At 38.2% G+C, this 27,465-nt stretch overlaps 2 protein-coding genes across 7 annotated transcripts; both read left to right on the forward strand.

Moving 5' to 3' along the window:
* Positions 1-10,843: 10,843 nt before the first annotated feature.
* On the forward strand, positions 10,844-22,097 carry PDX2 (pyridoxine biosynthesis 2). The gene is made up of 7 exons (XM_059574120.2): positions 10,844-11,041; positions 11,141-11,268; positions 11,845-11,932; positions 12,071-12,144; positions 18,798-18,989; positions 21,583-21,680; positions 21,751-22,097. Exons 1-7 carry the CDS (start codon positions 10,987-10,989, stop codon positions 21,875-21,877), a joined length of 762 nt encoding a protein of 253 aa, XP_059430103.1. The 5' UTR covers positions 10,844-10,986; the 3' UTR covers positions 21,878-22,097.
* Positions 22,098-24,847: 2,750 nt separating this feature from the next.
* LOC132163253 (uncharacterized) lies at positions 24,848-26,886 on the forward strand. 6 transcript variants are annotated; one of them, XM_088519313.1, is made up of 3 exons: positions 24,848-24,998; positions 25,188-25,385; positions 26,150-26,886. In XM_088519313.1, the coding sequence occupies exons 1-3, from the start codon at positions 24,848-24,850 to the stop codon at positions 26,884-26,886; spliced, it is 1,086 nt and encodes a 361-aa protein (XP_088375439.1). The 6 variants fall into 6 exon arrangements, with proteins under 6 accessions (XP_088375439.1, XP_088375438.1, XP_088375440.1 ...); XM_088519312.1 differs by having other exon boundaries at positions 24,848-24,993; positions 25,117-25,385; XM_088519314.1 differs by having other exon boundaries at positions 24,848-24,936; positions 25,156-25,385.
* Positions 26,887-27,465: the final 579 nt, after the last annotated feature.

Raw genomic sequence — 27,465 nt, forward strand, 5'->3', positions numbered from 1 at the left:
CTTGTGTCTCTATTCTAAAGGTGTAAGGGTCGATTTATAGGCCTTATGAACACTCTAGAAACCTTAGAAGTCCGAGCTTTTGCATTCTAGTTCGCCTAGGGTTTTGAAAGGTTGAAAAAGAGGACTTTCCGGAATAGGGCGCGGCTGCCGTGCTCTTCACGCGGGGGTGCACTCGATCGCAGCCCATGTGCGATCAATCGCAGGATTGCGATTGATCTCCTGTGTTGAGCACTCGATTGCAAATGTGATCGAGGCTGCTTCTTGTCTACATAAGCCTGTGCCTTGCTCGTCTTGGCTTTGACCTCTCTGATAGTGCGCTCGAGCGTAGTAACCCTGCGATCGATTGCACTATCAAAACCTTTTGCTTGACTAAAATCTTTTAGCTTTTTCCTAATTTTTTTTTTTTTTTTTTTTTTTTTTTAAGTCCGAGACTTCTACAAATGCTTTCTTTTCTTCCAAAAGCCTACAAAAACACAGAAAACACGTAAAAGAACTAAAACAGCACAAACTAACAAAACTAAGTAATTAACAAATATAAGTTAAGGGCTAAAATATGAATATTTTGGTACTTTACACACCCCCAAACTTACATATTGCAAGTCCCTTAGCAATACAAAACTAAAAACAAAATGAAAAATGGAAAACAAAAAGAGAAATCCATCTTTCATGGGATGTACGATTGCATTTAGCGTATGCAACAAGCCTTTTAAACCTCTAGGCATTCCCTAGAGGACGAGTAAAGTCTCGTGAGGGTTTTCTAGGAATCTTACTCATAAACATCATGCACGAGTTCATGTTATCCAAAATTCATGTGTCACCCAAAACTATGATTTTCATTCATTTGCAAACTTAAAAGGACAAACTCCATCTTCACAATGAATTGAAATTTTAAAGTCTAATTACTTATAAAAGACAGGCTACGACATCACAAATTTGAAACGGTGTAAAGTGAACTAGCACACAAATATGAAGCTTCCAATTATTTCTAATGTGCAATGTCTTAATATCTCAAAGTGCACTGAAATCCCCATTAGAATGAATAACTATGGCATAACTTCTTCTTTTTTCTTCTTGGTCAGGCTATGCAATGTTTGGTTCCCTTAGAATTTCTAATTGACCAATGTAGTGAGTGTTAGGCCAATGATTCCCAAACCAGATGGTTTTAGGACATTAGGTGTAAAACACCCCTAAGGACTTACTAGCTCGAGTCAAAAAGGTTACAGAACCAAACTAACCATGACATTAACCAAATCAAAATTCTTCACATTTTGACGTGAATACTCAATACTTTGAGGCAAAAGGACCAGTTACTTAGTGAAAAGCTTATCAGTGATCATATATATATATATATATATACTCTATCATTAAATCATGTGTTCAAAATTTTAAGCTTACCAATGAGAATCAAATCACAATTTTTAAGATCAACTAAAATTTTAAGACAAACATGAACATATATATAAAACAACAAAAAATGGGACAAAGTGTGTGTAAATGTGTCTCTCATACCCCCAAACTTAAATTACACATTGTCCCTAATGTGTGTATAGCATGGAAAGATCTTACCTGGGAGATGGATGAACTATCTGAAATAGCATGGCTTATAGCACACCCTCGAACTTGAACTGAAGTACACTTGTCCCTGCAAAAAAAAACACACACTAAAGTAGCCATGGAAAACAACAAAATAAAACAAAATAAAAATAAAATAAAAATAAAACAAACAAACAAAAAGATAAAAAGGATATGCTGTGGGTTGCCTCTCATAAGCGCTAAGTTTAATGTCTTCAGCCAGACTGTTGTCCTCCTCTTAAACTTGAAGCACTAATCTTTTCTTGTCTTGCACCACAGAGAATGAATTTTTCCTATAGTAGGGGGATTCCAATTGTTTGTAGATCGGGGTGGACCACTATGAGTCTTCTCAAACAGTTTCTCATCCGGAAGGGAATCATGAACTGGAATTAAATAAGAAGAAAACTCAGGGAGCTTTTCTATCTTGATGTCCTCAATTTGCTCATTTGGTAGCTCTAGCAGACTTCTCTCATGGACTCTTGGTACTTCGAGAATAACAGCTGATGTTAAAGAATTTTCAGTGCTCTCTTCTTTTTCCCTATGTGGTTCTCGTGGAATCTTAAATTGCTCATCCTTCCTCTCTTTCACTTGATTTTCAATTACTTCTTCACTCCTCAATGTGATAGCTTTCTCATGATAGGAGGTGCACTCTTCCTCCATGTATTGTTCATTAGGATTGGCCACCAACTGACCTTGACACTCTTCTTTTTCTTCTTCTTCTTCTTCTTCTTCTTCTTCTTCTTCTTCCTCTTCTTTAAGTGTATTTGATTGTTGCTTGAGGTGAACCTCCATCCTTTCAAATGACTGTGTGCAAGAGTTCTCCATCCTTTCAAATGATCGCTTGCTTTCCTCCATTTGGCTAAGATGAGCTGACATCTCTTCTTTATAGGCAGCATACTTTTTTTCTAAGGCAGCAAATGCTTCTTCTAAGGCAGACCTTTGTGGAGGAGGTGGTTCTTCTTGGTATTGTTGATGTAGAGTTGATGATATCTTGATCTACTCAAAGACGTTGGAGGAGCACGAGGAGCATCTACGGAAGGCACTAGAGAGGCTTCGAAGGGAGCATCTCTATGCTAAACTCGAGAAGTGTGAGTTTTGGTTGGACAACGTGTCTTTCCTCGGACACGTGATTTTTGGAGAAGGTGTAGCAGTTGACCTAGAGAAGGTAAAGGCCTTGGTGGAGTGGACTAGGCCAACCAGCGTATTCGAAATCCAGAATTTCTTAGGACTTGGTAGTTATTATTGACGCTTCATCGAGGGTTTCTTGAAGCTATTGGGCCACTTACTGTGTTGACTAGGACGAACACTCGTTATGTTTGGATGGATGAATGTGAGGTAAGTTTTCAAGAGTTGAAGAAGTGCTTGATAACTGCTCCTATGTTGGCATTACCTACGAGATTTGGCAATTTCATAGTGTATAGTGACGCCTCTAAAAAGGGATTAGGGTGTGTGCTTATGCAGAACGACAACGTTATTGCCTACGCTTCACACCAACTTAAGACTTACGAGTAGAGTTACCCTAGGCACGACTTGGAGTTGGTAGCGGTTGTGTTTGCCTTGAAATCTGGAGGTACTACTTATATGGCGCGAACTGCGAGATCTACATGGACCACAAAAGCTTGAAGTACTTCTTTACTCAGAAGAAGCTTAACATGAGGCAGAGAAGGTGGTTGGAATTGATCAAGGATTATGATTGTGAGATCAATTATCATCCTGGCAAAGCTAACGTAGTAGCAAACGCGTTAAGCAGAAAATCAACGGTGGAGCTTGCCGCCCTTGGAATTTCTCAACCTCGGTTGATCAAGGAATTCCCAAGGATGGGATTAGAAGTAGTAGGCGAAGGTGCACATGCACACTTGGCTAACCTGATGGTTCAGCTTGAGCTACTGGCAAGGATTAAAGCCGCTCAGTTGGAGGACCCTGAGTGTACCAAGATCAAGCAATTGCTAGGAGAAGGGAAGGGTCAGGAATTCAGCCTTAAGGATAATATGTTACTCACCCATCTCAAGCAAGTATGTGTACAAGATGGTGGAGGGCTAAGGAAGGAGATAATGAGCGAGGCTCATCATTCCTCGTATACTGTACATCCTGGTAGTATGAAGATGTACAAAGACGTGAAGGAGTCATATTGGTGGAACAATATGAAGCGAGACATCGTAAGGTTTGTGGAGCGATTTTCAACTTGCCAACAAGTGAAGGTAGAGCATTAGAGGCCGACAGGGACGCTCAAGCCATTGCTTATACTGAAGTGGAAATGGTACGAGATCGCCATGGTTTTTATTTTGGGGTTACTCAAGACGCCCACTGAACAAGATTCCATTTGTGTAGTAGTTGATCGTCTCACAAAAAGTGCTCACTTCATTCTGATGAAAGTTAAGGATCTGATGGATAAGTTGGGAAGACTATATGTTCTGAATATAGTCCAACTACACGGAGTACCATCAGCAATTATATCGGACAGAGACTCTCGCTTTACTTCGAGGTTTTGGCAAAGTCTGCAAAAGGAGATGGGGACAAAGTTGAAGTTTAGTACCGCTTTTCACCCGCAAACGAATGGTTAGTCGGAGTAGACTAACCAAATCTTGGAAGATATGTTACAGGCTTGTGTATTGGATTTCAAAGGTAGTTAGGTCCAATACCTACCTTTGGTTGAGTTTGCCTACAACAACAGGTATCAGGCGACTATTGGAATGCCGCCCTATGAAGCACTGTATGGACAAAAGTGTCAATTGCCCTTGTACTGGGACAACGTTGGCGAGAGGCAGATGTTGGGGCCGGAGCTTATTCAAGATACTAAAGACAAAGTGCTCATCATTAAGGAAAGAATGAGTGCAGCTAAGATTCGACAAAAGAATTATGCCGATAATCGAAGGTGACCATTGGAATTTGAAGTTGGAGATCGTGTATTCCTTAAGATATCACCTATGAGGGGAGTGATGAGATTTGAGAAGAAGGGGAAGCTCAGCCCCGGATTTAATGGACCGTTCTAGATCACCCAAAGAGTGGGGAGATTGGCATTCAGAGTTGCCTTACCCCCGTACTTGGTCAGGACGCATGATTTTTTCCATGTCTCGATGCTGAGGAAGTATGTCGCTTACCCTAACGTAATTGTGGAATACGAGCCACTAGGAATCCAGGAGGGATTAACCTACATCGAGGAGCCAGTGAAGATTGTGGATAGAAAGGAGCAGGTGCTACGTACCAAGACGATTCCTATTGTTAAGGTATTGTGGTGTAACCATGGTGTCGAGGAAGCATCATGGGAAACGGAGCAAGACATGCAGAGCCATTATCCGCATTTGTTTGAGTGATTGTGTATGACTCTTTTCTTCAAGATTATGTTTGGATAGTATACCTATTTCCGTTTTGGATAATGGAATAGTCGACTAAGAAAGAGTTTGTTTTCCTCTACAGGATCATGGCACCTATACCAGTCAACCCAGATTGCATGTGGAACTACTTATTTTGTGAGCTGATGGATTTAGGAGTTGAGATTGATGACGACTGGTATAGCATTGGGAACATCAAGTTTGATGCGTTAGATGACTTACAATGTGATTTTTCTCTGTTGTTTGAGGACGAAGTAGTGCCTGTAAATAGATGGGAGGAGATAGCTCAAGAGCCTACTAAGCACGATGCTGATGATACTATGGACGAGAGGTAACATTCTACTCCTTTTGAATGCCGTTCTTTTGGTATTTTATCTAAAATTTCGAGAATGAAATTTTTATAAGAAGGGGAGAATGTAGTGACCCAAATAATTAACTAAACTTATGTAGCTTAGTTAGAGGGTTAATTTGAGTTTTGGGTCACTAGGAACAGTTGGAACGATATTTTGGGTATTTTGGACTTTTTGACCAGACGTACGCCCATCAGCATCGGACGTACGCTCCTGTCGTTAGTAGAGGATGTACGCGGGGGGATCACCAGATGTACGCCTGTAAAAAGTACAAGGATGTACGCCCGGGGACCACTTGGATGTACGCTGCTTTTTGGAAAACCTTTCGATAATACTTGGACATACACTACAAGCTTTGGATCGTTGTGTAAATAGTACTGGACATATGCCCCAATAGTACTGGATGTCCGCTACTTTTCAGAATAGTTGGTAGCACCCTTTGCTTTTACTCACCTATAAATACCCCCTTACCTTCGACCTATCACACCAATGTTTGCCCTTAGGCTCCCAGAACTCTGTGTAAGTGTGTTCTTGTGAGTTTTTGTGAAGAAGGAGAGGAGATTCTTGAAAATTGCTTCTAGGAGGTAACCCTCTACGCTTAACTTTTCTTTCTATGTCGTTATGCTCTTTTAACGCTTGATTAGACTAGCTTAGTTGTTTTGAGTTTCTAGCTAGGTTATGCTTTAATCTTGGTAGATTAGTGTTTTACCTTTATTGAACGTGTTTTCCTATGCATAGAGACCTTATTTTGAGATAGGAAGCCTTAGAAAGCCGTTGGTAACCTTAGAAATTGGTTTGGAAGGATAGGAGGACACATGGACAAAATGAGGTTCCACATGGAAACCTTCTGGGCGGATGTTGTGCTAAATATTACCTAAATTAAGATCAAACGATAGTATAGCAGGCAAATACGAGATGATTCCCACGAGGATTGGTAAATTATGTTTAGAAGTAATTTCCTATTTAATTAAACAAATAAAATTCAATTGTCACGATTGAATTTAATATAAAGAAATAAAATAAAAGATAAACTAAAACTAAAAAGGATTAGGGTTTTGATATCCACCACTAATCAGACTAGTTAAGATAACAATATGCCAATGCACCAATCATACTGGCATATTTAATGTTTGCCAACCTAAGGACATGAGTGTATACTTTTTTTTTTGGGTGTATACTCCTTAAGCTATAGATTTTCCTAAGCAACGAGTTAGGCATGGGTGTATACTCTAACTCTTTTCTTTCTTAAAGGATTTAGCATTGGTGTATACTAAGCTGTTTTTTAAGAAAGCATAAATCTGTGGAACTCGACAAACACATAAGGCCTAGGGCATGGGTGTGTACTCCCGGTTCCCCATGTTGATTAACCCAAGAACTCGGCGTGAGATTCTTTTGTTACTCTTATTAAACACAGGACTCGGTCATCCAAATTGATTTAATTAACTAATCCATACCACATGCATATGTTGATCAGGCAAACACATATAAGGAATTCAAGATAACAAGAATTAATCAAGTTAAATACACCAAAATATAATTGTAGCAAAGGCGCCAATATTGATATTATAAATAGACATGATTAGGGCTTCAATTTAGCCCTAATTTAAATATAAACTACATAATAAAATAAAAGGTGGAAAAGAAGAAAAACCTACACTCCTCTTGATGTAGCCTTCAGTTCCTTTCCAGAGCTTGTGCCTTTTTCTCTACACCTTTTTCCTAGAAGCTAAGAAGTCTATTTATAAGCCTTAGAAGTCATTGACACACTAGTAAACCTAGAAAATTCGTAGGGTTTTATTCCTATTACAAGTGGGACTTAGAAAACCCTAATATGGAAAGAACAACAGTTTGGCCGCCTCTAATGTGTCACCAGTGCACGGGTGCGATCAATCGCAACCCGTGTGCGCTCGATCACACGTCTGCGATCAAGACTCTTCTGTGTACGCACGATCGCATATGGCTGCATCGTTGCTTGTCTTCTCTGGTAGTGCGCTCGATTGTAGGTTCCTTGCGCTCGATCGCACTATCAAGGACTCCAACTTTTCCCAATTTCTCTCTTTGAGCCCAAATCTTCCATATTTACTTCATTCTCTTCCAAAAGCCTACAAAAGCATGAAAAACACATAAAAGAACTAAAATAGCATAAATTAACATTACTTAAGGAATTAACACATATAAGTTTAAGGGCTAAAATATGAATATTTTTGCACTTAAGAGCGGACATACGGCCTCGAGCCCAAATGTACGGTCAGAAGCATTCCTGGGAACTCTATTTTGGCCAGCCATCCAATAGCTCCTGTTTTCATGTTTTAGGGTTGTTTTAAGTTAGACTTAGAACTAATAGAAGGTTTTCCACAGATTTGGAGAACCCAAACCATTTGGAGGAATATTCTGAGACTTTGTTCGACCCAGGTGAGTTTTAACTCACATAATGCTCATCATTTACTTTCCCACATTGCATGTTTATTTTGTGTACCAAAACATGCATATTTGCAACTCTCAAGATACACACTTTATTGCACATGAACTCTAGCTTTTTGAGGAAAAATGTTGTGCTGAACATATTAATGAAAGTGAGACTTGTAAAAAGGGCATGCATGTAAAATACAGACAAGATTAATTGCATCGTATGACATGGTACACCGGTACGTGCGGGATAATGGCCATGAGCTTACTATACATGTTAATTTTATGGTCAAATATGTGTGTTATATGGGCCTTGGATCCAATGGTTGTTTTGTGACCAGCGCAGCCTTAACAGGCGGTCACTACAGGACGGACATCATTAGTGGTGTGGGCCAATCGAGGTCGGATTCGGTCGTGCCACTAATAGGATGTATGGTTGCGTACAATATCTAAGGTACCAGTGTTGTATTACAAGTCCCTCGAGACAGTGCCAACCCTGTTGAGAAGGGATAATATCTTGGGTAGACCATACTGTTGAACTATTACTGTTACTTTATATCATATGCATGTATCATATATTTATATCACACTTGTGAAAAACTGTCATGATGGAACTATTGCATACTTTATAAAAATAGAGTTCATCACTAAACTGACATGGGTATTATCTGCGTTAACATTCACTAAGTCTTTAGACTTACCCCCTTTATTTTATGTTTTTCACCCTCCATTATGAGTAATTGTGTGGTTTAGCTAGCATAGATGATGATGCCTACGTACCAGACATGGGTGATTGCGCAGGACTTGATCCGTGTCATTTTTGAGGATATGGACTCAGTTTGGTTGAAGTCTTTATGGGATGTTGGAGGAAGTACCCGGGCAGACATGACCGAGATTATTATCTCTTTAACTTTGCTTAAACTTAGGATTTGATCTGTTGATCCTTTATAAAACAATTATGTTAGGTGATGTAACCTTTTATTTGATGATGGTCTAATGACCGATACTTTTGGCGACTATTTTTATATTATGAGGAATTATGTTTACTTTGTTGTATGAATGTGTGATTGCTTCATTATTACTTTCTGTCCTTATAGTTTAGAAAGTCTTCTGCTGAGGTCTCTCGCTTATGAGAGGTTGTGATCCTTGAGTCTTGTCCCGTGAGGGATAGGGCTAGGAGACGAATGATGGGGTCAATTACCAATTAATTGATTTGCCCGTTGGGGTCGTTATAGGAGGCAGGTGTTGGCAGGGTTCATCGATTTGAGAATGAAATGCTCAAACTTGGAAAATGGTATATGGTTTTCAAAAATAGAAACCATTTTCCGTAAATTAAACAAGAATTTTCGATCAAAGAAAATATTTTCCGTTGACTATTATTTTACATCGCACCAAATATCCGAAAATACGAAAAACATTTTCCGAAAATCATTTTACTGCGAAATAAATGGAGCATAAGAGAAAGAAGCTCTCAACCAAAGGTTGTTTTTCCACCTCCTCGGTGAGGTCTAGGCATCGCGTTGTGTGGCTTTTCCGGGGGAGGAAAGGAGCCTTCTCTCCTCCCTCTTCCCCTCTCGTTTTTCCATTTTATTCTAGTCTTTTTGTGGCCTTTCTCCTTCTTTTTCATTTTCCCCCCACACATGGTAGCTCCAACTCCATTCCTATGGCCGACCGCCTTCTCCACATCGACGTTCAACGCCTCCACTGCGTCATTCGTCGGGATGGGCTTGGTTCTCAGATATGGTTTTTTTAAAGTTAGATTTATTTTCCTCTATCACTCCCGGCCACCTCCAACTGCCTCTCCTTCGCCCATGCCACTGTTTTGTGTTGTTGTTGTTGTGTTCTTTTTTTTTTTTTTTTTTTTTTTTTTGTAGTTTCTTTGAAGCTTTTCTGTATTTTTCGTTGTATTTTGCTGTATTTCTTGTTTTATGTGGGTTATTATATCCCTGCAATGAAGTGGTTTGATCTTGTGGACGAGATTTTTGTTGGTGGTGGTCGTCCTTCAATAGCTCCAACCCAGTTATCTGTAGTACCTTCCCTACAACAATCACTAAACGCTGGTGGTTGTTGCCTTTAACGCATGAGACTCTTCACCGAGTTCTTTTATCATTTGTCACCACCTTGTGCAGTCATCGAAAATGCTCGGCTTGTTTATAGTTCTTCTGAGATCATGGATGAAATCATTGCCTATTATTTGGTTTTGTATTTGTTTTTGTACATCATATTCTGGTTGGGCTTTGTTGTTGGGTGTCCACCCTTTTGTGGTTATTTAATTTCTTGTAACCTGCTTTCCATTATTTGAATAGAAAAAAAAATGAAAAAATGAAAAGAAAAGAAAAAAAAGATTATGAATTGGAATTCGGGCTGCCCCAATAGGAACATGATCCTCTCCAGTCTATTTTGGACTAGAGAATATCCGATTAATGGTTAGGATCTCTTTCTTGAGGCCATAAATAAAACATCTGTCCCATTAATAAAAAAAATAATAAAATATTATATATATATTTTTAAAAATTATAAAACAAAATTATTAAAAAAATTAAGGTGTGACTGGCCACCCATTGGGGGTGGCCGGACCACAACAGTTGGGGCTTGGTTGGCTTGGGCCACCCCAGACCAGCCACCCTAGACTGGCCGGCCTGGGGTGGCCGAAGCCACCCCATGGGTCATGGGGTGGCTTCGGCCACCCCCAAGTGCCAGATCTTAAAAAAAAGAAAAAATTTGTTTGGCCCTTGGGGATGGTCTGGCCATCCCCAAGGGCCAAACGATATATATATATATATATATATAGTTTGGGTTTAGGGGGTGACCGGACCACCCATGGCACTTGGGGGTGGTTCGGCCACCCCTGTCCGGCCATTGGGAGAGCCACCCCTAGCTAAAATGGGGTGGTTCGGCCACCCCTTATGACTAAAATTGGGTGGTCAGTCACTCCTTATTTTTTTAATCTGAAATATTATTATTTTTTTTTAATTTTTTTTAGTGAGACATGTGTCATATTTGTAGCTATAGGATTTCTAAGAATAAATTTCAGCCATGAATTGAATATTTTTCAATCGGGCCCCTTATAGATTGGAAATGATACTATTCCGCCGCAATAGCATGACCCTTGTTCTTGTACGGGGACCTGCACGTAGCATGACGTCATAGGTTGAGATTTAAGCGACCAAATATAAAACACGAGTCCAAGGTGGTGGGAAGTGGCCAGGTTCCACTCACGAGGAGCGCCATACGAAACGAGAGGTCCTTTAGTTGTTTACGACTCTCTCTCCCTCTCTGTCCCTGCTTCATTCACACACATTCGCAGACTCGGCTTGTATTTCACCGCCATGGCCGTCGTCGGCGTCCTCGCTCTACAGGGATCTTTCAACGAACACATCGCAGGCACACCCGCTCTCTCTCTCTCTCTCTCTCTCTCTCTCTCTCTCATATGTTTGTTTGTGTGCTGATGAACTGAATCTCTCTCTTTATTTATTGTGGCAGCGCTGAGAAGGCTGGGGGTCAAAGGCGTTGAGATAAAGAAGCCCGAGCAGCTTGACAACGTAGCTTCCCTTATCATCCCAGGAGGAGAGAGCACCACCATGGCTAAGCTCGCTCAGTACCACAACCTGGTCCTCTCTGGCTTTCTCTCTATTCGTTATTTTTATTATTTTTTTAAATTGGAATTTCAACTGCCAAATGAGAAAACTACACATAGAAGGCCTGAGTCGGCGAAAGCATAATGGAGCAAAACAGAAAGCTTTTATACTTTCTTACATCATAGCGTAATTATGAAAATTGCATTGATATAGTTTGGGTTACTTATTTCACGTAATCATTAATTGGTTTCGTGCTGAAAATGACAGTTGATGTTGATTGGGGGGGAAAAAAGAAGTCGTTATATACCTCGTGATTTCATTGAATGGGTTTGCCTTGTTTTGTTAGAAATATTCAATAACACAGTCAACTCATTTTTTTACTAAGAACAAAAAATTTGAATATTCTGTTTCAAATTCTTGTGGCATGAAGTAGATGATGGTTCAAATTGTCAAAAGTTTTCTTTTGGTCCAATTGTGTCGACGTTTTCTTTTGTCAGATCCCATGTGATTTAAAATGCAGGGTTTGGAGTAATTTATTTAAACTTTCAGTTCTCATATGTTCTTCAGAACCAAATGTAGCTAAATAATTAATTTTTAATTTACCTGTAGTTTCCTGCTTTGCGTGAGTTTGTTAAAATGGGGAAGCCTGTTTGGGGGACCTGTGCAGGGCTTATCTTCTTGGCAAACAAAGCTGTAGGTGGGTTTTGCATCCTTTGTTCCCTTAAAATTGATTTAGGGTTAATTTTATGCATTTAACCTCGATTTCTTTTCCCCTTGATGAAATAAGAGCACCCAAAAATTGTTTATAATTTGCATGGGTGTCATGTCTTTTCAGGGCAGAAAATAGGTGGTCAGGAACTGATTGGGGGCCTGGATTGTACTGTACATAGGAATTTCTTTGGTAGTCAGGTAAGTCTCTGCACTCTCAAGTGAATTATGTTTACCAGGTTAGTTTTACAATGAAGAGTAAATAAATTGTATTTGTAAGTGTAAAGGTCCGGAAATCTGATATGATGAGACATTAAACAAGTTTGGGTGTTTGGATATGAGGAGACATACTTAGTTTGTTTGAGTGTCTTGTGGAAATTGAATTGTTTAGTTATTCATAGCATCTCATGTTTTAAAATCTGTCGTTATGGGGCCTTCAAAAAAACTCGGAATTGGGATTCATAACCAAAAATGATTGTGGCATCAGGTTTTGGAATCTCATAAAACTTTTCAATTGTAATTCTAAATATTTTTGGGGATATCCTTTTTGTTTTTGTTTTTTTTTTTTAATTGGTAAGTTATACATGCACCCAATGGCACATGAACCCACAACCTCACCCTCTACCTTGCCACAAAGGGAGGAAGTAACTTATTGGCAAATATTTTTGGGGATATTTTTGATAGTGATTTTTATTTTGAGAATTATAGTGGAGCATTGCATGACTAAAGAAGAAACATGCTCTTCGGAAGCCTAAAACTAAGGCAAAACCAAACTATGTCAACAAAAGTTTATTTTCTTTCATATTTGGTTTTTCTAGAATCGAAGTATTTTCATAATTCCGTAATTGCTGGTTGTGTCCCATAGTCATGGGCCTTGGGTTTTATTTTGTTAATAGGTGATTCTTCTTTAGTTTAGGGCTTTTATTGTGTGCCTTTGGTCCCATCAATTAGGGATTTGTTTACTAGGCAAAATGGGATTTCTTTCTAGTCTATCACAATGCTAACTAAGGCTGAATGGAGGCCAAGTTTAATACATTCTTGAAAATTAAAAGCTATGAAGAATAACATTGCATTAGTGAAGGTTGAGGTACAAAGCATTTATTCTAGCATGGAATCTTTTAAGTTCTGTCTTGGAGCAAATTGGAAATGTTATGGAGAAACTATCAGCTGTTCTATTTGGTAAGAAGCGAATGTATTCCTTCTTTTATTGTGCTTTGAACCAACCCTTTTTACTCAGCAACAAGTGAATAAATAGTGAGTTTGCTTCTGTGCACTGAGGTACTCCTCTAAATGAGAAAATCGGCCTTATCTTGAACCACAAGTATGATTTCAAGAAGAGCCTAGATTGGTTGACGTGGGAAGATGTGTTTAATTAGAAGTTAATGACTTTCATGCAGAGAGCAATCTGGAGGCACTTTTTGAGTGGTTGCATTGTTTGGAAATATTTTAAGATGGTCTAGCTTGACTAAAGAGTGAGAACTCTTCCTTGTGGAGGCTAAACTAAAGGGGACAACTAGCATCTGGTGAGGTGAGTATCAACAAACCGATTATATGGCTATTAGATCTTGGTAAGACGTGAAAGTTTTCACCTAATAGCAAGCAATGAGCACAATTGCAATTTGCATAGTTGATGTAACAGCGTTATTTTATTGAAGAGTACACCAATAAGTTCTATAATTTGGCTATGAGAGAGAGAGAAAGAGAGAGAGAGAGAGAGAAAATAAACCCAAAAGGAAGAAACATAGACGAGCAAAAGCAGTCAGAGCGTGTGCAATGTAGTCAAATCCTAGGCTCTAATACTATGTTGTTGGGTTTGCATGGGATGAAAATAGAGAAAGAAGAGGCTATGTTTTTTAGGTAGCCTCTCTTACCTCATATTATATATATATACACACACAACGACCAAAATACTCCTGTAACAAATCCTTGTCAAAAACATATTCTTTTAGCCCTAACCAACTCTTCTAACACATACCAAATGGAAGAAGAGTCTAAGAAGAAGGCCTTAACGATAACTCCAACAGCAAGTACATTAGTAGTGAGAGAACAATTGTGGATGCTGGATGGGATGAGTCAGTTGACATGCCTCAATGCAATTCTTATGCTTCAAACAAGATAGTTGTTCTACTACTTTTTCATCCCAAGGAAGTAGTGGTTAGAGTTATAGCATGAAGTGTCATACTTGTCATGGTTTTTGTATTATATGCCTTTTCTATGTGTTTGAAATGTGTCACTATACTTGAAAAGGAAAGTCCCAAAAGAGGTCCAAAGGCATGAACTTGTGAGCCCTTTGATGCTAACTTGAATGAGTATGATAGGCATCATTTGTCCACTTTTTGCTGCCACTAAGCAAGATGAAATGAATGAAGGCCACTACCAAGGAGGAGTTTTTTTGAAACTCAAGTTAATCGCAGGGGACAAATATGTTTTTTGGTAATCAATATCGGATGTTTTTAGTATTGCGGTATCTGAGGAAGCTGTGAAGAAGTTGGGATTCAAAATCAGAGTCTCATAAGAGCTAATCCAATTAGGAATTTGTTTACTATTCAAGACAGAATTATAGTCTTATTAGGAGGATAAGATTTAGATTCTATATAAGTGTGTCATTGTACTCATAGTTTTCAAAGTAAAATAACAAAAATTGAGCGTTTTGGTTTATTAAAGGCTTATATGCCTGGGTTGCTTTCTCTTCTTCTTCTCTTTCTCTTGTTCACCGTTCATGTAACTGTTTATGCATCTTAGAACAATCATCAATCTTCTATGTTTTCTTCCTTTCCCATCCAAAACCATGTCCCTTGTCTCAGACCTTTTGAAACCCTTATTTTCTCAACTTTTTTGACTTGAACTAAGCCTTCTAAACCTACCTCTAAAATTTGTTCTGCCAGCAAACTCCATGCAAGCTGTTTGCTTCAAGAAACAGTCCTCTTCTACTCTGACCTTATCTTTTCCAATCTAAATTATTTATACAACCCCTGAAGGCATCATTCTACAATCACTAGCCCTAAAACCCAAAACTTTCAGCCCCAAAGCCTGCCACGAAACATGTAAACAGATTTCTCAAAATCTGTCCTAGTCTTATTAGGAGGATAAGATTTAGATTCTATATAAGTGTGTCATTGTACTCATAGTTTTCAAAGTAAAATAACAAAAATTGAGCGTTTTGGTTTATTAAAGGCTTATATGCCTGGGTTGCTTTCTCTTCTTCTTCTCTTTCTCTTGTTCACCGTTCATGTAACTGTTTATGCATCTTAGAACAATCATCAATCTTCTATGTTTTCTTCCTTTCCCATCCAAAACCATGTCCCTTGTCTCAGACCTTTTGAAACCCTTATTGTCTCAACTTTTTTGACTTGAACTAAGCCTTCTAAACCTACCTCTAAAATTTGTTCTGCCAGCAAACTCCATGCAAGCTGTTTGCTTCAAGAAACAGTCCTCTTCTACTCTGACCTTATCTTTTCCAATCTAAATTATTTATACAACCCCTGAAGGCATCATTCTACAATCACTAGCCCTAAAACCCAAAACTTTCAGCCCCAAAGCCTGCCACGAAACATGTAAACTGATTTCTCAAAATCTGTCCTACATCAGAGGGTTTTGTGCAATAAATTTTTTATGTAAATCCTTAGATCTGCTAATGATACTAGAAGTCTGGTAGCATATGGTTAATTTTACAGGAAATCGTTGAATGAAATCAGTAGTTTTTTTTTTTAACCTTATACTAATCCATCAATTGAACAAATCCTTTTAGTACACTTGCTGGCAACCCTGAGTGTTATGCAGGGTTATAGGTAAATGTATTGAAGAGTTCTTCTTGGCCTGTGTAGTTCAATTCAAAAGAAGCCATATTAGGTTTCTGGAAGCTTCTCTACATGTGGGATAACTTGGAGTTCGTCTTAGTATTTACTAAGCCATCTTGTGGGGATTTTAGAATTCTAATTGGTATAATTACTTTCTTGTTCAGAGCTGGGCCAAAAGGGGCCTCGTATGCTTCAAGCAAGAAAAGGAGAGTTTCTGATGCTGGCAGCTTCCAATTAATCAAAAGCTGCCCTGTTTGGTATTCAAGTTTGAAGAAGTAACCTTCTTGTTTTCAAAGAAGGTGTTGACTAAAGTAGAGAGAACTCTGCTAAAGATCTTTTTTTAGGTTCAGATAAAAAAAGTAGTGTGCTGAAAGGGTTTTGGCCGGCTATTTGTAATCCAAAAAGGAGGGTGTTTTGGGTTGAGTAGTACGCAGAAAAGGTTTTAGGTTCAGATCTATATGTGGATTGGACTCACGAGCAATTTTGAAAAGGCTATTTCATTCTGGGTAATGAAATATTCCTGCTGAGTGTTATTTGGTCATGCAGGAAGTTGTGGAATTAGAGATAAAGGGTGGTTCTTTTTTAAATATAGAATTGGAGATGGGGAATATGTGTCGTGATATGGACACAGAAAAGGGCAGCTGAGATTATAGAGATGATTGTTTGAGTAATGGTGAATGAAAACAATTGGGTTTTTGTATTCCAAATGTCTGTATCTGCAGATGCCATGCTGAATTCTACTTTGGAGGATAAGCATTTCGGTTCTTACTCCGGCTTCTGGGTTAATAAAGTCAGCGTGGAAAGAGATTAGTGGTCTTCTTCCTGTTGTGAATTGGCATAACTTGTTTTGGTTCCAAAGGCTTGTACCTTTTATCTTATGGTTGGCTTTCAAAGGGAAAGACATACAGGGTACATTGGCTACAGTGTTTTGAAGCCTAGTGGTTGAGTGTTTGAACCGAGTGATCTTCTCCTATAATATTACCTAGTCTATTCGGTATTGGCCTATGTCAAATTCTGGTGCATGAAAGCTGGTTTTACCAGAGTGGGTTCTCTCAATTTGATACATATTTTCCATTGCCCTGATTTGACAAATTTGGTTGGAAAGAGATTAACCTAGCATTCTCTGTCTACTACAAGTATGGGGAGGCCGTTGAAAGAGTGATCTAGTGCCAATGTGGCAACCATGTCATGTGGATGCGCTTGGATGGAAAAAAGTTGAAAACTAAAATTTTCTTTGGTTTGGAGTAGAAGCCCAAGAGTTTTTCTTCTAAATTAATGTTTGTTTAGTTTACATTGTATTGTCTCTTAGTAAGTTGTGATTGGGGATGTATTTGGACTAATTATTATGTACATTGATCTTTATGTATTGGAAATATATTTAGACTACCTAGAAGTTGAAGTAGAATTAATGTTAGAGCTAGTATACATATCCTATGTGAAGGAAGAGATAAAAAAACATTGAAAATCATTATTCTCTTTTGATACTTATCAAAAAAATATAATACAAGTTTGGTTGAGCATTGCTCTCTTTTCCCTCTCCTCTTGTTGTGGATTATTGTTCTATATTGTCCCTTTCCCCCTCCTAAATCCAACCCTCATCATTGGTATCAATCTTGTACACTCCCCCACTAAGCTAATAGGTTGGAATTCTTTAATGTCTATGGCCCCTGGTTTGTTTGGTATAAGAGAAATGAAGGTGGCATTGAGGCTTTTTTTTCAAAACATACGTCTATCTTGGAAATCATGGAAGATATTCATAATGTCTGCTTTGAGTACCCCTTCAACCACTGCTGATCGAAATCCTAAAGGAAGCTGCAGCCTTAACGCAGCTCCATTGCCCAACTAAACCAGTCAAGGCCTTCCCGAGAACCGCACCACCCACCTCTACCATATCCTTCCACAACCAGATAACGCCCAAGCCTTTTCCACGTCTCTAGATAATGAAAGCTTTTGAACCTACTTTATAGGACTCCAAGAACTCCTTCGCGACGTCAACCTTAAGTAGCTCCTTCACGATCGACGACAACCATTTCATTCTCTTTGCCCACAGAGACAGAACACATAAAACCCCTGGTTTGTTTGAAGATACGGAAAATAGGGACACCCACCTCCATCATGATTTGTACGATTTTGTTTCTATAAAACAGCATCTAGAGACCCATCACAACTCACCAAGAAGAAGATCAATGAGAAAACCCACACCGCCACCGTTGCTTGGATGCTAACCATATATTGTAATCATTTCAGTCATGCAAGCATATATTGTAATCAATTGAGCCAAAATTACATTTCCCTCCAGCAATTCTTCATTAGGTCAATCTTACTTTATCAAAAAAAAAAAAAAAAAAAATCTTCATTAGGTCAATCTCTCTCTCTCTCTCTCTCTCTCCCAAGGATACACAATGTTAGAGCTAGTATATATATATGTGAAGGAAGAGATAAAACAACATTGAAAATATATATATTTTTTTGATATAATAGAAATTTGGTTGAGCATTGCTCCCTTTTCCCTCTCCCTCTGCCTCTCCTTTTCTTGTTGTGGTTTATTGTTTTACATTGTCCCTTTCTCCCTCCTAAAACCCAACCCTCATCAAAGAGCTATCTTGCATATTGTTAGGTATAGATTCTTTAGTAACAGCTTTGCTTTGAAGTAAGGATTTATGAAGTCTTTCATTGGGTATGAGGTTATGTCCCATAATAGATTGCTTTCTTCTTGAATAGAACATTTATAAAACATTCATACTCATGAAAGCTTTGTGTTTGTTATTGTACTCACCTAGAGGTTTCATGGATAAGTAGGATATGTCATGTATGGAGTCACCCACCACCCACCACCCCCCCCACCCCCACCGCGAAAAAAAAACACAAAAAAAAAAAAAAAAATGCTTGGAGTTGATGGAACATAAATTTGGGTCTTTGCTTCTACAGAAGTCCTCCTTATTAGGGATTGACTTCTTTGAAACCTTATGTAGTGACACGTGAGTCAATTTATTGTCACCATCAACTTCTGGGGTTTCACAAGTATGTTTGTTATCTAAAAAAATCATGTTTATTCAGATCCAAAGCTTTGAGACAGAGCTTTCAGTACCAGAGCTTGCATCTAAGGAAGGTGGTCCTGAGACATTTCGTGGAGTTTTCATTCGAGCTCCTGCAATCCTTGAAGTAGGGCCAGAAGTTCAAGTGCTAGCTGATTATCCTGTCCCCTCAAACAAGGTGTTGGATTCAAATTCTGCTGCTGAAATGCAAGAGGTTTGTTGTTATATGCTTTTTTGACTTGTCATACTTTAAAAGAAAAATTATCCTCTATTCAATATATAAACTAAAGTGTATTTATTTGTCTTCTCAAAACTTTGACTGGCCTTGTTGCTGTTTAATTGGACTGTAAAATATAAGCCTGCAACACATGCTTGTTTCCTATTGCTGCAGTTCACAATCTCTTCCCTATGTTGTGACAATAAATTATTGTGTTCATTTCAAACAAGTAGAATAATCACATCATACTACAAGAGTACAATCAACCAGTTCCAATTAGTGTATCAACTATTCTATCGTTTGTGGATAGAGGAGATAAGATTAGCAGTGATGGCTCGTAGAATGCATGTTATATCATGGAATTATGTAACACAACAATTTCTTAAATTTTGCCTATATGGAACTGGTATAGCATCATGATTTTGGATCTTCTGAAGGTTACACGGATAGAGAACTGAATATCTTGTGAACTGGCTATGTGATAATGTGCTTTTTTCTTTATTACTCACAGATTGATGATTGATGCTCCTTAAACATGATTGCTTTCATTTTTTTAGACTAAGAGGACTTTGTAATGTGCCACTTGTGCCTTTGTTCATTTCTAACCTATATTAGCTTTCAGCTAATGTAAATATGGAGCCACCGTCATACTGAAATCAGTTTATTATCAGTTTATGGGTGGAAAAGAGGGAAGTGGGAGGGAGAGGAGAAAAGAGAGGGGGGGGTGGGGTGGTGGGGTGGTGTTTGTTGGGTTCTTTATGACTGCCTGGAGGCCATGTTAATTTTAATATTCACCCCATTTTTTATTGACATCTCCTTCCCTGGCCTCCACTTTCTGAAAACCCATTACTCCACTCCCTTGCAAAGACCGTATGTGTCACAAGTTTCAGTCATTCAAAATAAGAAAAGGACAGGAAAATCCCATTCCGGTTAAGTTTTCCTTCTCCCACTTGGGGCCCTTGAAGGTCATAAGGCTTGCCTATGTGCTTGAGAGACGCACAAGAACTTACAAGCTGCAATTTCATTTGTCGCAGCAAAGGCAAAAAAAGAAGGTAAAAGTGCTTCAGTGATCCCTTAGGTATGGCCTTTTATCAAATGGCTACTTAAGGTTCAAAAGTTATTAATTTACTCCCAAGGTTAGAACCGTTATCGCATAGAACCTTCCGTCTACCTACCATTAAATTTTTAAAGGTTTGTCACGTCATACCCAATCAGAAGATGAAATGTGTCTCGTTGGATAAAAAATATAAAAATAACAAGAAAAAATAGAAAATTATAAAAATAAGAGAATAATTTTTAAAAAAGAAACTTAGTTTTCTAGAGGTGTTCTGACCACCCCCATATTCTCTTAGTGCTTGAAACATCGCTGATTCACCGGGTCAACTCACCAAGTTTGGTCCCCCCCTATCCGTGATTGTTAGGCCTTTCGTTGTGTTACTCGCTCCATTACTGAGTCGACTAGAAGTTGGCTTAGATGTTTAGATAATGAACTCAGGGATGGACTCGGACCCCAAGTACCAGAAAAAGGTGGGGTGAAGCAAGGGGTTGAGGACTCGTTGGAGGAAAACCTTTTCCCGCTTCACAAACAATCCAAACCCAAACTGTCTCTAAAGGTTGAGTTGAATTCCTTTTATTTCTCCCACACTTTCTTAGCAACCAAATGGAGCATGATTAAAATTGTGTTCTTTCACCCCTTTTATAAAGCACATTGACTGCAGACTATTGTCAGTAGTATAAATCTGATTTCCTTTCTTTTTCGGTGGATTTCTCAGTTACCAAAGAAAGCATAAAGCGCACACATGCACGTATATGTTTTGTTATGATGTTTAGTTGTGATGCTAGATTGATCATTTCTGTAACCCATGCGCTTAAACTTGCTTTGTATTGCTTTTCTTACATTTTCTCAGCGCAATGTTTTTCTTTAGTAGTTGGAGGAGTCCATTTCCTTGCATTGTTTTCTCTCAGCAATGGAATTCAGGACCTGGTGGCTTAGCTACCCCGCCCTATGTGCAATCCCCTGGATGAGCCAAGCCCACTTGGTTAGCTTCTTCAAAAGAGTCTGTCCCTTTTGGATTTGATTCAAATGTGGCTCTCTCAAGAAAATGCTTCCAAATTGTCAATCCTATGCGAAATAGATCACAAGGGTGCCCGTGATAAGCTCAAGGCCAATTGGAGTGGTTTGGCCATTCCCTCAGGCCCATTTGGGGGTGGTCGAACCACCTCCAAAAAATTTTGTTTGTTTTTTATATAATTTTTTTATTTTTGATTAAACGGGGCAATGTTTTTTTTGATTGGGTATGACATGGTAGCACTATTAAAAATTGAATAGATGGTGAACGAAATGGTTGATTTGATCACGGTTCTAACCTGGGTGAGTAAATTGATAACTTTTGAACTTCAGAAATGATTTGATAAAAGGCCACACTTTAGGGTTCACTGGAGCATTTTTCCCCAAAAAAAGAAGAAGCACCTGTTAGTGATCATAGCCTTACACAATATGCCACCGGAAGTAGTTACCTTGGAAGTAATAATATAAATTAGTCAATCTATTTTTGATGGCATATTTACTTGCACATTATCGATATTTCAGGAGAAAGATTGGTCTGAAGAGAAAGTGATTGTAGCTGTAAGGCAGGGCAACTTGCTAGCGACCGCCTTTCATCCTGAATTGACAGCAGATACTCGATGGTAGATGCATTTTCCAATGTTCAATTATTTTTCACCCCCTATATGAGGATCTAAACAACTGCTTTTGCAGGCATAGTTACTTTTTGAAGATGGCAAGCAATGTTTTAGAAGAAGCCTCAAGTAGCATTGTTGCTGTTGGAGGAGTGGATTTAAGTTTAAACAAACAGCCAAAGAACGACCTTCCCATATTTCAATAGTTGCACAGAGAAACCAATAACTTATCTTTTCTACATGCTTTTTCGGAATGATTCTTCTTTCCCTTGAAGGCTGACATCCATATTGAACAAGTATTCTCTCTGTTTGGTTTAGTTTTAAGGCTGATATCCAGCTCTGCATCACAGATGGTGTATATAGAATTTGAACATCACTTCTTTATGGTAGCTTGGAATTTTTATTGAAGTAATTATGTTTAGTCAATTGGGTTCTTGTTAAATGGCAATCTACATATGTATGATAAAGTGACCATGTGGCATTTACCATTGATGTTTTATTAGGATGTTATGCACAAATGAAGAGGACTAAAGCTGCTTGGGCATGTGATGGATACAAATCTAATGTTTTTGTCCCTCTTTAAAACGCCAGTGGCCGCTTTAGTGACGAAAGCCCGGCGGGCGGTTGTAGAGTCTGCTATGAGGATGACACTTATCAGGCAAAATGTAAACCCAGTTTCTTCTTGACAATGAATTTTGGCTGAACTTTTCCATGATCATGCATAAATAACAGAATTATAGTCTGGCTGTTAGGTTTCCGGTGCTCTTTGTTCCAAATCTACATGCATGCTCTCACATACTAGATTGCCTCTTGCACTTTGTTTCGATCATCGATGGTTGTCACTGCGACATCATGGTAATTCCTGTATGATAAAACTGCCAATAATAGTAGAAATAACCAATGACATCGACGTTCAGGGGAAAATAAAAAACAACAATAATAATAATAAGAATGATGATGCTGGTATAAATCGATAAATAAATATAAGGGAAAAAATATATTTACCCTTCTCTAACTACTATCTTATTTCAATTTTTTCCAATGTTTTCTTAATGTTTTAATTTTTGCAAAGTCTCCCCTAAGGGGTGTTCAAACGGGGCGGCTATTACCGCTTCGCCAGCTGCTTATAACCGCTAACCACTTTGGTATGCGGATATAAAAAATCGCTAACCACTTAGGGCAGTTGTGGTTAGTGGTTTTAGGGATAGGCTGCATACCCTTATTATATATATAATAATAATAATAATAATAATAATAATAATTATTAAAAATCGATAACCGCCCAAGAAAATTGCAGTTAGTGGTTATAGCCAATAACCGCTAACCGTAATCGCTTGTGTAGCCCTAGTCTTCCCCAACTCACTATTGGGGTTGCAATGTTGTTCCGTCCGTGCTCAAAATGACCAAAAATAATGCCGAGCAGCATTTCTTTCGATTTTTATTCTCAAGACAAACATTAACAAACAATCCAAAGTCATGGTTGGATATGTGAGGCCTGTGTGTGGGACCCATATGGTTTCACAGATCTAATGATAATTTTAAAAAGTGAATAGATGAGAGAATGATCAGAGGAGGAAATGAAGCATTTTCCAATACAAAAATTTTAATATGGATGTCACATCATAACACTTTTTCAAACTAAAAAACACTTCTCAAAATACATTAGGAAACATACACAGTTCTTTTGACTTAATTTTTGTGGAAAACTACATTTAACCCAATGTCTCCCTTCTAAATATTTCAATTTTTGCAATATCCTTCCTCCCAATTTACCATTGGGGTTGCTATATCTCATTCAGCAACCCAAAATGACAAATATCACCCATAAGATAAGAAAAAATTAAAAAATTTGAAAAAAAAAAAATGACAAAGTCCGTCTCTAACATTCTTTTTTATTTATTTATTTATTTTTTAATTTTTTAAAAAATACAGAAAAAGAAAAACAAAGAACAAAGAGAATGCTGAAAGATGGACAATTAGAAATGTAGAGGAACAGTTTTTTTTTTTTTTTTTTTTTTTTTTAAAAAAAATAATAGAGTGGAAGAAAAGTTGAATGTATTTGTTCCATGTGAGGTCCAACAGCGAGGCCTCAATCGTCAAAAGCTATATACGCCTGCAATGACCTATTTTGAGCAGAAAGTGAAGTTTTTTTCATTGCCCCCAAAGGCTCCATTTATATCGTATTAAGCACATATTGCTGACCATCTTTTCCATTCTTAGAATTAAAAAAATAAATAAATAAAGTAGATTGGATTGATACGTGCGATGTGGATGCCGGCTGAGCAAACGTGTGATTGCACCAACTCTATCTCTAATCTCTATGGTTGACTTTGATCACCAATTACGTGTTGAGGGGGTGAAATCTTCATGTATGTACATAACTTGTATCTTAATTGTAGTTGCAGCGTCAATTTCAACATGATTTTGCGTACTTTAATGACAGGTGACTTTACTTTAGGTAGCCTCATTATATATATATATCTTATTATAGCATTGCGGCTGGCATGATCCAATAACCTACAGAATTAATGAAAAATATTATGGAATAAAATCAATCTATATATATACAAGAAAATAATCACTCCAACAAATAAGACACAGATCATAATATATTGACATGCTTAATAGTGATCAAAAGCTTGGTCGGGGGTAAAAAAAAGAATGTTTTTACAGAATCTAACTTTTCCAAATCTTTCATCCATATTTGCATAGGTAGTAGGATTGGACTTTGACGCAGTTGTAAAGAATATATACATGAGTTTAATAAAGGTTCTTGCAAATCTAAGACCTCGGAGAAAATGTTGCTGTCTTACAAAGTTGTTAATTAATTTATTACAAGCTTATACAAACACATGCAACTTTTTCAAGTTTCATTCGGGTTTTTTTTACTTATAAAATGGTCCAAACCCTCTATACTCGAAGCAATAAATGTATAAGAAATGATTGCAGAAGAGCTATTTCTTAGCTGTTTGTTTATAGGAAGAAGAAAAGCCACCTGAATTAAGGCGAACTCCAAGCTAGGCTTATTTCTCACAACAACACTGTCTTTTAAAGGCCCCCTTTTCACCCTACTCTTTCCATCTCTTTCCTCAATTCTCAAAGCAATAGAAAAATCTGCAGAAAGGGAAGAGAAATAAGCGAAAGTGCAGTTATATTATACACCATAGTTCATAGAGATGGATAAAAGAAAGTCATGCATTTTGCTGGCTTTCTTTATTCTAGTCCTCTCCATGGATGCCATCATTGTTCAGGGTGCGAATGGAAACGGCAATGGAAACAATGGCAATGGAAACGGCAACGGAAACAACGGCAATGGCAATGGCAATGGAAACGGCAACAATGGCAATGGCAATGGTAACGGGAACAACGGCAACGGCAATGGCAACAACAACAATGGCAATGGCAATGGTAATGGAAACAACGGCAATGGCAATGGTAATGGGAACAACGGAAATGGCAATGGAAACGGCAACAATGGCAATGGCAATGGTAATGGTAATGGAAATGGCAATAACAATGATGATACAACAAATTACAAAGATCTCACACCTGCAGAAACAGGAGAGGAACGAGCTTACTGTAATGCAAAAGGGGCATGCAACACCAAAACCCTTCAATGTCCATCTCAATGCCCACTGAGGAAGCCCAAGAGCAACAAGAAGAAGAAGGGATGCTTTGTCGACTGTAGTAGCAAGTGCGAAGTCACTTGCAAGTGTGAGGATCCTTTCCCACAAACATCTTCAACCTTCATTAGTACTTCAATTAGGATTCTACTACATGCATATGCAGTTATTGACAATAACCGCATCTACATCCGCACTATTATCACTTTTAAGTAACAGCATCCGCATTTGTTATGCGGTTACTGACTCCTATCTGCGTAGTTATTGCGGTTATTGAATACAGTTATTAATCATTCTCCACATTACAGGTAATTAATAGGCCTATTTTAGTCTTTTGCCCCTTCATTAGGTCTCTATTAGGGCCTATTTTAATCGATTTTGAAAATGTTCTTGGCATGTTTTAGTGTTCTTTTTTAAGCCCTAGTGTTTTATATGAAATCCACATCTTGATTCTACATTTCAGCTTAAAAATAACAAATAAAATACAAATACCTTATGATAGGTTCATCCAGAAAATACAAACATACAAATTACAAAGCAAGGTTGATGAATTTGTTTAAGAGTATGTAGATAACCACATCTGCATGAGCATATGTGGTTAGTAGTTTTTACTAACCGCATGCGCATATGCGAATAGTGGGTAGTGGGAATAGTGGGTAGTGGTTAGTTGTGGTTAATGACCATATGCATGTACAACCTTAACTTCAATTATTTGTTACATTTATTATGAATATCTTAATACTTTATTTGTCTCTATTACAAACGTCGAGCGCATATTTTTTTTGTTGAGTATATTTAAAAGTAGGAAAATATATATCGAATCTCAACTAACACCAAGTTCATGGCATTTGGCAGGGAGAAGAGCCAACTGCAATGGATATGGCTCCCTCTGCTATGATCCTCGATTTGTTGGTGGGGATGGTGTAATGTTCTACTTCCATGGAGCAAAGGGCGGAAACTTTGCCATTGTTTCAGATGATAACCTCCAAGTCAATGCCCATTTCATCGGAACCCGACCACAAGGAAGGACTCGCGACTTTACATGGGTCCAAGCCCTCGCTATCATGTTTGACACTCACACAATTGTCATTGCAGCGAAGAGAGTCTCAAACTGGGATGACAATGTCGATGCTCTCATTGTTAGTTGGGATGGTGAGGCTGTTGAGATCGCTACTGATGGAGAGGCAGAATGGAGGACTAATGGTGAAGAAAGAGAAGTTGTAGTTGAAAGAACCGATGATGCAAACAGTATAAGAGTTACCATTGCTAGGCTGGTTGAAATAGACATTAGGGTGAGACCTATTGGAGAAAAGGAAAACCGGGTTCACAATTACCAGTTGCCAGCAGATGATGCTTTTGCTCACTTGGAGACGCAGTTCAGGTTTTCCAACCTAACAAATCTTGCTGAAGGAGTATTGGGTATGACATACAGACCAGTCTATGTTAGCCCTGTCAAGATTGGGGTTCCCATGCCAATGATGGGTGGGGAAGACAAGTATCAGACTCCATCTCTCTATTCACCTCTTTGCAAAGCCTGCAGGTTTCAAAGGAAAACTGGGTTCACTGTTATTAAAGAACTTGCTCAGTACTGATGAAAATCAAGATAAATAAACATAATTCTGTTTTAGGCTTCGGCTTTGATTTGGTTAAAAACAAAAATAAGGGCTCTGAAGTTCGTCCATGACATGATCATTTTCATAGACTTTTAAGTGGTCATTTTACAATCAGTTGTATATGGTGAAGGCAAATTTATTTTATTTACTTAATATATGAAAAATACGGAGAAGAACTTGAATACGTTTTCCTATACTCTAAAACATGTACAAGTATTACAAATTTTTACAAGTGGGGTGAGATACCTTTTCATAGTTAAAGGGAATCATATCACCCTACATAAGAAAAGACATTTGTGCATGATTGACTTGTCTTATATGGCTTGAGTGAGCTTTTTATCTTGAGATGATGTTCTTTCCTTTGATGGATTGTTTCCATTGTGGTGTAAATAATGTAGTTGGCATATCTTGGCATTTCCTACACCAAATCTGTAGATTTGATGATATTCTTGATCTTGGCTCAAGCCAGGATTTGGCGGAGCTAGACGAGAATGGTTTCCTTGATGTTTGCTTGAGCCAGGATCAAGAAGAGCTAGACCAAAATGGTCAGCTAGATGT

Source organism: Corylus avellana, chromosome 8 (assembly GCF_965113065.1).
Source record: "Corylus avellana chromosome 8, dhCorAvel1.hap1.2, whole genome shotgun sequence".
NCBI lineage: Eukaryota > Viridiplantae > Streptophyta > Magnoliopsida > Fagales > Betulaceae > Corylus > Corylus avellana.

Bases quoted from the DNA above. Each gene is read 5' to 3' on its own strand.
- LOC132163253 (XM_088519310.1), top strand. From the start codon at position 24,848: ATGGATAAAAGAAAGTCATGCATTTTGCTGGCTTTCTTTATTCTAGTC. The intron at 25,386-26,149 runs GTGAGGATCCTT...GGCATTTGGCAG, and splicing joins GTGCGAAGTCACTTGCAAGT to GGAGAAGAGCCAACTGCAAT.
- PDX2 (XM_059574120.2), top strand. From the start codon at position 10,987: ATGGCCGTCGTCGGCGTCCTCGCTCTACAGGGATCTTTCAACGAACAC. The intron at 11,269-11,844 runs GTCCTCTCTGGC...ATTTACCTGTAG, and splicing joins TCGCTCAGTACCACAACCTG to TTTCCTGCTTTGCGTGAGTT. The intron at 11,933-12,070 runs GTGGGTTTTGCA...ATGTCTTTTCAG, and splicing joins CTTGGCAAACAAAGCTGTAG to GGCAGAAAATAGGTGGTCAG.